The following is a 10,766-nucleotide window of genomic DNA, read 5'->3' as shown; positions in this document are numbered from 1 at the left end:
TCTTGAATCAGCATTTTATTATATTATATTATAGCGTGCTGGATTTTTCTACGGTACCGTAAGGTTGGATTAAGCCCACATAATATTATTGTTACGGACTATGAGGTTGTGTTTATCCCACAGGTTATTGTTGCCACGGTACCATGAGGTTGGGTTCAGCTCACGGGATATTATTGCCATGGACCGTGAAGTTGGGTTTATCCCACAAATTATTATTACCATGGTATCGTGAGGTTGGGTTCAGCCCACAGAATATTTATTACCACGGACTGTAAGGTTGAGTATGTCCCGACGGTTTAATATTTCCATGATGTCTTTCGTATATTGAGGGTCATGAGGTGGGTATATCCCACAGTTTACAGTTGGTACATCGAATGGTACATTCTATACACTTTGAGCACGTTGTTGATTTTCAAATATTGTGATCATTACTGCATTTTCTTAAATATTTTGTGGAACTGTGTTTATTATATTTTATGCTCAAATATTTATATCTTGATTGAGACATTTTATAATATAACAATGATCGTTCATTTATATTTTTGAACATCAATTTTTTATGAGATTAAATTGGGATACAAGTTTGGTTTTGTGAAATGATTTTTAAACGGGGAACTTTTCAAAAAAGCGGAACGAGAGGTCTTGAAAGAAAGATTTTTACAGAAATAAATGATTATTTTTATATTATACTATACCACTCACTTAGATTCTCTTATGTCACATTTTATTGTTTTAAATTCGTTCCCCTAGGCCCAGGCAGCTAGTAGCAGTCTACCTCGCACACAGCTTATCACTTTGTTCCTACCACGACAGCAGCCATATTTATCCTTTCTTTATTTATCATTATCTTTTGGACTTAATTATTACTTGTTTGTACTCCTAGACTTCGTTGACACTCTTAAAATGTTCTGATTTTAAATATGAGACTCAGTAAAAACCACGGTACTTATGTGGGTAGTTATGGCCTATGGTACTATAGGCAGGTTGTGGACTTGTGTTGTTGTGGATTTATTTTATATTTTAATATTGAGGTATTATTGATATTGTTGGTGTTTGTTATCCACGTTTTAAGATGAAGTTCCATAGGATATTCTCTAGGGATTGTCCGGTGGAACTTCACTAGGTGGGACCACCTGGGAGATCCTGGGAGGGTTCTCAGGGAGTATCCTGTCAGCTTGGTATCAGAGCTTTAGGTTCTAAATTCCTCGGGGTTGTGCATTGCTGTATGACTCATCTTGTGTTTTGCCTTCCATACTTACCTTTTGTTGGTGTTAATTATATTTTGACTGATTCCACCATATAGAACTTTTTCTTGATGTCGCGAAAAGATAGACGTGGTTGCCAGCATGCTACAGCTGGAAGTACAGATGCGTCTATTTATTTGGAGTATCTTATTTGGTGCCTGGCTTAATCATCGAGAATAGTGGTTTTATTAGGTATTATGTTAATTAGGTACGTAGACTTAGAGCAGTAGGTTGTGATGGCTCCACGAATCTTATGCAATGTCCGGACGAGGACAAGATCACATTAGTTTAGCTTTATGCTAGAGGGAAACTCGAGGAAGTGGTGGACGTATGAAAGAACTAGGAGACATCTCCCTTGGACATAGTTTAAGACTACATTTCACCCCGAGTTTTGTCCTCCAACCTTTGTTAAGATTAAGAGGTTAAAGTTGAAACACCCACACAGGGTTCAAGACAGTGGATAATGAATAGCAGTAGCGACAATTTTCAGAGATCTGCAGTCTGAGATAACTTATCTGGTAAGTTTTATGATAGACACTGTCAGTGAAATGGATCCTGATTTCATTACAGGCAGTCAAAACAATTTAAAAAGAATTTCCTCTATCGAGGACATGGTCAGACTAGATACTTAAGATCGGATACATGATTTCAGCTGACTGATGGATACAAAGTACAAGATACATAAACAGGCTAGATTTTAGGAGGTTCTACCAACTCTGGACAATGGTCTTCATCCACAGCCAAAGGCAGAGGTTAGAATGGATGACAACTTACTAGAAGTAAGGTATATGCTATGATCAGTTGAAAGGCACAGATCATCTCGATGTTGTAATAGATACATTATCTATGCTTAGTGGTGATGGATATAATTTATTGGCTCAAGGACCATATGCTTCTTTTTTTTTATGTATATATGTTACACAAGTTAGGATGACTCGAGTTTCATTGGGATGTCACTTGGAAATTTCCACCTCCACAAGAGGGTTCATTTGACCTAGTTAAATGTCCGAGGATAGTTATTTTCGATTCATGGAAATTAAGATCTTATATTAGAATTTGGTACAGACAAAGTTTGGTTGATGTTTTTCGATGATCTGATGTGGGACAACTTGTTGAGAACTAAGTTGTAAATTTCATAAGTGGGTTTTATGGCATCTATTTTTGGTGATAATTTTAGATATTGGTTTTGATATTTTGTTTTCTTCGAGATTGAAGGTTTTATGCCAACGATATTTTGTGGATCAAAGGTGATTGATATTCTTGATGATAACTTAATCTCCTAAAGAATATGATTTTTGGGGCATAGTTAGAGTATAAGAAAGTGATGAATGTTTCCTTATGGTTTGAGGATCTATTAATTAGTTTATAGTATTTGGTTGTGATATTAGAATTAAGATTTAAATTTCTTTATTGCTTGAGGTATAAATTCTTAGAGTTTGTTTGGAATTGGAAGAATTTGAGATTTCTTCAAGAATGATAGTTGAGACGACGAGAGGACTTGGACTTGATCTTTTGGTTTCATAATTCTTGGTGTTGCCAATCTTGAGGATTTCTGTTAGGCTTTATAAGTAATCTAAGGCCCTATATTGGAATAAGTATGAGAATTTTTTATTTCATGACTTTGATGAATTTGGTTAAAAGAAAGATGTTTGTCGAGGTTAAGAAAACTGGATAATCAATGAGGAACATGGATCTTATAATTGCAAGTACTAGGAATATAATTGGAGGTGAAAAGAATAATCTAAATTTTAACTTTGTGACACTGGTATTTGGTTTGAGAAAATTATATTTAAGTTCTAAGCCTTCTTTTTGAATTGATGGATGTATTTTCTTTTAGAAAACTATAAGTTGTTACTTATGCTTCTAAACAGTTGAAGAAGCACGAGCTGAATTATCCAACTCATAATTTAGAACTCTCTACAGTGATCTTTATATTGAAGACTTTGAGGCATTACTTGTATGGAGCCACTTGTCGGATCTTTACCGATCATAAGAGCTTTAAGTATTTGTTGACTCAGAAAGAGTTGAACTTAAGGCAAAGAAGATGGATGAAGTTGTTCAAGGATTCTGATTGCTCTATTCCTTGATGTTTGAGTTGCAATAGTTAGGTGTTAATTTGTGGATGCATACTTCATGAGAACTTTTTATTAGCTTTTGACTATGACCAATACTTATAGATTGTGTTTTTTAGGCCCAATTTGAAGACCTTTACTTTATGAGTATGAGAAGGAAAGTTAAACAAGTGGGAAAGTAAGATTTCACTACTAGAGGCAATGAAACTTTGGTAATTGGTTCTAGGCATTGTTTTTCAGTTAATCAATAGCTAAAAAGGGAATGAAAAGATAAGTTGTTGAAGATGTATCCAAGTGTTTCAATTGCCAACAAGTGAAGGTAGAGAGACGAAAGCCTTCTGAACTTCTACAGCCCTTACCCATCCTAGAATGGAAATGGGAGCACATCACGATGGATTTTGTATTCAAGCTTCCCCCCACAGTCCAGAGACATGATGGTATTTGGGTGATAGTGGATCGACTCACCAAGTTCGCACATTGCCTACTTATTTGTGAGGGATTTTCTCCTCAGAAGTTAGCGAAACTCTTTATGAATCATATAGTGAGCTAGCATGGGGTGCCAATATCGATTATATCTGATAGAGATCCACGGTTCACTTCGAGGTTTTGGCGGAGATTAATGAATGAACTTGGTGTCAAGTTGAATTTGAGTACCACTTTTCACCCTCAGACTGATGGACAATCTGAGAGAATTATTCAGACCTTGGAGGATATGTTGAGGTCATGCATGCTACAGTTCAAAGGAAATTGGAATGAGTATCTACCCTTGGCAGAGTTCACCTACAACAAGAGTTATCACTCGAGTATTGAGATGTCACTGTATAAGGCATTGTATAGAAGGCAATGTCGGACTCCATTATATTAGAATGAGATGGGTGAAAAGAAACTTCTAGGCCCTGAGATTGTACAGGCTATAGCAGACAAGGCCAATATTATACGAGCCAAGTTAAAAGCAGCACAAGATAGGCAAAAGAGTTTTATGAATGTACGTAGTAAAGATCTCGAGTTCGAGGTTGGCGATCGAGTACTCTTAAAGCTCTCTCCTTGGAAAGGTGTAGTACGTTTTGGAAAACGAGGGAAGTTAAGTCCTCGCTACATTGAACCATATGAGATCATAAAGAGGATAGGTTCAGTGGCATACCGGATCAACTTGCCAGAGGAGCTTTCTGGAATTCATGATGTTTTTTACGTCTCCATGCTTCGCAAGTATATCTCAGACCCATCACATGTGTTGGAGACACCAGAGATTGAATTGAGGGATAACTTGTCTTATAACGAGCAGCCAGTGCAGATTTTAGGAAGGGAAGAGAAAAGGCTGTGCAACAAGACTATACCTTTGGTGAAGGTTCTTTGGAGGAATCACCTTATTGAGGAGGCGACATAGATGCGAGAGGATCAAATGCGGAGTCAGTATTCTCACCTCTTCCAAAACTAAAGTACGAATTTCATGGACGAAATTTTTTTAAGGGGATAGGTTGTAACACCCAGTACCAAAAATACACATGTTTTAACAAGTTTGACCAATTTAACTAAGTTTGACCAAGTGAACAATATGTGGGTCTAAGTTAACTTTTTCAATGGTTAATATTTTTTGTTTGACTGAGATACCATTGTGTAGATCTTGTTGATACGAGTTCATAGACTAGCGGCATGCTAAATTTCGAGTTACAGATAAAAAGTTATGGTTCTGAGAAGTTTTAAGCATAAGTTTTAAATCAGTGTCCAAACCAGTTTCCAGTTTTTGTCTGTTAGTGACTCAAGGCTCTATATAAGCCTCGGTAAGCATGCCAAACAGGAAAAAAATCTCAAAATATCCATTTTATCCCCAAAACTTGAGAAATTGCTCTTCCAAACTTGTGGATCCGAACTGGATCGTTTCGACCAGTTTAACGGCAAACCGAGTCACCGCTATTTTTACCCATTCTGGCCACCAAGCTATTACACGTGCCAACCAGGGAGGAAGTCATGTTAAGGCAAGCTTGGCCATGAAATTTCACAGTGAACGGCGACCAGACGCGGCCGGATCTAGCTGAAGAAGACTGCGGCGGCTGACGAGGTGGGTCGCCTGATTTTCATATTTTTCGGCCATTTCAAGGCAACCCATACACCTATCCTATTATTTTTGGACCCTCTAGACTCATTTCCGTAGTTCTTTTTCCCAGATTCCTCACCATTTGGAAGATACGACGATGTGAAATTCGGTCAAAGATTTAACCGAGTTTTTCTGCCACCGAAGGAATCTTTGGACCAAGGTGAGCATACTGACGGGTTCCTTGTCTCTTGAGCTTTCCGTGGATATTAATTTTGTGAATTTTGGAGGTCGTTTGATAATTTTTCCATTTTTGGATCAATTAGTTAATTATTGGATGAATTGGGATTGTGTTTGGACAAAATTGGTCAAATTGGTTAAAATTGGAGTTGGATTAGTGAAATTGGATATTATTAGGACCTCTTTGGTGGTTAATTTTAGTATATTAGGCTTCGGTTGAAAATCCCCAATTTTGGATACCGGATCCTAAGGACATGCAGTATAATTGGACTGTCCGGTGTCCAATTTATGTAATTTTATAGTACCATAAATTATTTTAAGACATTTGGGTCATACAAGTGTATTTGGTTTAGTTATTTGGAATTTAAAAAATATTTTATTATATTACAGGCACTCGAATGGAGCCTAAAGGCAATCCTGCAGAAGAGCAGGAGTGAGCATCTGTAGTACGGTGAGTGATTATTATTTTTAAAATGTTTTCGATATATAGAATAATATATATGTGTGTTTTGGATATTTTACGTATATATAAATTGATTGAAATGATTGTTTTATGCATATAAAATATCTACTTTCACTTACACAAATTATCATTTTATGCGGATTTTAATAAGATTTTTAATGATTTCTAATTTTGATGAGTTCATAATGAACTTGAGAATTATGTTAATTAAATATCCTGGTATTTGAATTGAAATTTTAAATTATTTTGGAAAATAATTGATTTGAGAAACAGATTGAAAATTTATATGATTTTAAGAATGTTCAAATATTTTATAAATTTTTAGATGTCTAAAATCGGTTTATGGTGAACATATTTCACTGTGGCATTTTTGATTTTGGCATGAAATGATGATTTGAGAATTTTGAAATATTTAAATAAGCAGATATGATTTATGATACAGTATCATTTGGAAAAGTATATATGATCTTACGAGATTGTTTTAAGGATAATGTATTGATTATTTTTAAATTGATGTACCATGTAATGCTAATATCTTGGATCAGCATTATATTATATTATATTACAGCGCGCTGAGTTTTGCCACGGTACTATGTGGTTGGGTTTAGCTCACAGGATATTATTGCTACGAACTGTAGATTGGGTTTATCCCACAGGTTATTATTGCCACGGTACCATACCATGAGGTTGAGTTCAGCCGACAGGATATTATTGCCATGAACCGTGAGGTTGGGTTTATCCCACAGGTTATTATTGCCACGGTATCGTGAGATTGGGTTCAGCCCACATGATATTTATTGCCACGGATCGTGAAGTTAGGTACATTCCGATGGTTTAATATTTCCACGATGTCTTTCATATATTGAGGGTCGTGAGGTGGGTATATCCCACGATTTACAGTTGGTACATCGAATGGTACATTCTATACGTTTTGAGTACGTTGTTGATTCTCAATTATTGTGATCATTACTGCATTTTCATAAATATTTTGTGGAACTGTGTTTATTACATTTTATGCTCAAATATTTATATCTTGATCGAGACATTTTATAATATAACAATGATTGTTCATTTATACCTTTGGGCATCAATTTTTATGAGATTAAATTTGGATACAAGTTTAGGTTTTGTGAAATAATTTTTAAACAAGAAATTTTTCAAAAGAGCGGAACGAGAGGTCTTGAAAGAAAGATTTTTACGGAAATAAATTATTATTTTTATATTATACTATGCCATTCATTGAGATTCCCTTATGTCACATTTTATTGTTTTAAATTCGTTCCTCTAGGCCCAGGCAGCTAGTAGCAGTCTACCTCGCGCACAGCTTATCGCTTTGTTCCTATCACGATAGTAGCCGTATTTATCCTTTTTTTATTTATCATTATCTTTTGGACTTAATTATTACTTGTTTGTACTCCTAGACTTTGTTAACACTCTTAGAAGCTCTGATTTTAAATATGGGACTCGGTAGAGACCACGGTACTTCTGTGGGTAGTTATGGCCTATGGTACTATAGGCCGGTTGTAGACCTGTGCTGTTGTGGATTTATTTTATATTTTTATGTTGAGGTATTATTGATATTGCTGGTGTTCGTTGTCCATGTTTTAAGATGAAGTTCCATAGGATATTCTCTAGGGATTGTCCGGTGGAACTTCACTAGGCGAGACCTCCAGGAGATCCTAGGAGGGTTCCCGGGGCCGGTCCTGTCATTTGTGATTAGATGGTCTCACTAAGAAGTCTGGATTTGAAGGGCATATGACTTGACTCACCAGCATTAAGAATCCAAGTGCGATTTAGGAGCGAGAGCTGTGTATCCAAAATGAGCCTAAATTTTAAAAAACATTACATTTGGATGAATGTGTGAAGTCTAAAGGATCCAATGGTCGTGCAAAACTCGTGATACATTTTGACCCCAAAATTAAAAGCAACTCAGCTAAGGACCCAAGGAGCAAGCCATATTAAAAAATAACATTCAAAACCATGATAACGTGAATCATGGTAAATGAAGGCAAAGGAGATTCTAATTCTTGTCAAAGCCACATAACAAATCAAAAAAAGGGAGAAGTTAGCTAATATGAGGTTACAATGGCTGGTGTGGTAAATGTCATTCAAGAGCGTCAAGATAACAAAATGGGTTTAGTTGATACAATCTGAGCCTTACAATAGAACTTGTTTATCTAGATGTCTTTTAAAGGTAAAAACTTGGAGGCTTCCACCAATTAAAGGGAGAATAAGTAAACATCTACTCTCTCATCAAGCATAGTTAATCTTATGTAAACCACATAGGGGCTTCCACTATCTAAAGATAGAAAGAACAACCATTTGGTAAGCAACAATCCCATTACCATAAGATGACTTACTGCTACCATATTTAGTGTAGTTAGTCCACAGAGATTACTAGAAGCTTCATCACTTAACAAGAAAAAATATTAGTCATTCAATAATTGACTTCTATATACAAGTCCAAAGCTACATTCGGAGAAACTATTCAAAATACTATATTCAAAGTAGTTATCCAAGTGCCACATTTAGGGGAGCTGTGCAAAATGCTACATTCAGAGTAGCTATCCCAAGTTCCACATTCAAGGTAGTTGTTCACAAATACTGCATTAGGAGAAGTTGTCCCAATTCATTATTAAGGTAGCTGTTTGAAACACCACATATAAAGGAGTTATCTTAAATGCTGCATTTGAAAGAGCTGCTTGAAGTTTAAATCAATAAAAGCTGTCGCATATGCTAGATGCAGATGGATAATCCTGGATGCCATATCTGATAGAATTATTTCATAAACCACATCCAACAGAAAATACTTCTAAAATGGAGAATGAGTAACCATTATTCAATCGAAAAAAACATGCTAAAAGGCTTTGAAGCCACTAGTGGAGTTTGTGCGACAGTTCCATGATTAGCCATGTAGTGCTATGAGGCGTACGATGAAGACTCATTAATGGAGATCTATAGCATCAACATCACAATGGAATACGAGCACACTTAGAGAACCTCAAATTTACTCAATTTTTAAGGCTTCTGTAGTCTATATGAAAGACTTCACTATCTGTCAAGTTGCCTATTCGGACGTTGAGAATGGAAAAGAACTAGTCTTATCAAACATTGACAATGGTAGAAAAGGGTAAAGGCAATCCAGAATTAACAAAAGGAATGAGAGGGAAACTTATCTAGCAATTCCATGCTTAGATGCTGAACTTTATACCATCCTTGATTGATTGATCGAAGATAGGCTTATCCAACCTTTCCAACCGAGGAAGCTGCCAACTAAGAAAAACAAAGTACAACTATGTTTTTATCACTACCATCAATATGTAGGCCATCCGACCCCAACATGCCAAGCTTAAGAAGATCATTCCATGCCAAATTGAATGATAGAAAGTTTGAGATACCAATGAAGAAATAAACTAATGAGATTGACCTGCTACCTCAACACAAAGTGAAAGAGGTAGCAGCAGTGGCCATCCATGTGTTAACCGATTTCCACTTAAGCTTGGAAGAAGAGGAATCATTAAGCGATAAAGGGACATGAAGCAACGAACCCAAACCATTGGATGCCATATAGGGAAAAGCAAAAAATTTTTAAAAAAAAACTTTTGAAGAAGTATTTGAAACTCCAAGCTTTAAAATGACAATTCTAGAATCACAAGGTTAGTGATACGACTTTGAGAAGCATTAGATGAAAATCTTAGAAAAAAATCCATATGGAGATTGTAATGAACCAACTTTAGGTAAGAAAAATCAAGACAAGCTAAATCAATATAGACCTAATTTGGATAAAACCAACTCAGATGAGCCAAACATTGTAAAACCAAAACCCAATGAGGAGGTCTCAGCTTGTATAAAAATTAGTTCCTATATGAACACAATGTCAAGCTAAGCTCAAGCTACTAGAAACATCCAGAAGTGGTTACAATAGAAAATATAGCTGTCATTTTCCATTAAAAAGAATAAAATCCATGTTGAGATGGAAGATCTAGCTTAGGGGTTACGGTGAAGGCACTTCAATATAGTCAAAAATTTAAATTGCTGTTTGATCACAGAGGCTTTGGAGCACACGCCAGACTCACAGCAACGGACTCACTCATTAGACTCTCATCTCATTATAGACCATAATGCTACAGTAACAAAGCTTAAGGGATATGGACATTTTTAGAAACCATTCATGCCATCACACTTATGGATGAGGACATGGAAGCCCCTTACCTAGATCATAGGATATGTTTGGAAGCTATAATTAATGATGTCTACGATCGGAGAGCACTGATTGACACAGGATCCTCTATCAATGTTATTCCTCTTGGAATATTAGACATGGTAAAGATTTCAAGGTGTAAAATAGTAAAAAAAAAAGATCATTGTCACCAAATTCAGGAATTCGGTAGAAAATGGGACATGTCTAACTAGATCTTAAGGTCAGTCCGTTGCAATCTTTCACTAGATTTCATGTCCTGGAAGCCAAACTAAGCTACCATACTTTGCTAGGAAGGTTGTGGATTAACAAGCACATGCTGGCGGTCTCCACACTCTATCATTGTGTAAAGGCACGCCTCAAGATGAAACCAATCCGAATAACTGTTAACGCCACTACATTGGATCACTCAAAGACTCATTATGTTGATGCTAGATTATATAAAGAATTTATCACAACACCAAATGATACTTTCAAGCTCATAGGAACTCTTCTATTATTATGGGAAGAAATTAAAAAC

General features: G+C 36.0%; 1 protein-coding gene across 1 annotated transcript; it reads left to right on the top strand.

Annotated features, from left to right (window-relative positions):
• The first annotated feature begins 4,187 nt into the window (after positions 1-4,187).
• LOC112490635 (uncharacterized) lies at positions 4,188-4,700 on the top strand. Its single transcript, XM_025070821.2, has one exon. The coding sequence runs from the start codon at positions 4,188-4,190 to the stop codon at positions 4,698-4,700; it is 513 nt and encodes a 170-aa protein (XP_024926589.2).
• Positions 4,701-10,766: the final 6,066 nt, after the last annotated feature.

Source organism: Ziziphus jujuba, chromosome 10, assembly GCF_031755915.1.
Source record: "Ziziphus jujuba cultivar Dongzao chromosome 10, ASM3175591v1".
Classification (NCBI taxonomy): Eukaryota; Viridiplantae; Streptophyta; class Magnoliopsida; order Rosales; family Rhamnaceae; genus Ziziphus; species Ziziphus jujuba.
Note: the sequence above shows the minus strand (reverse complement) of the source record. Positions and strands in the feature narration are given on the sequence as shown.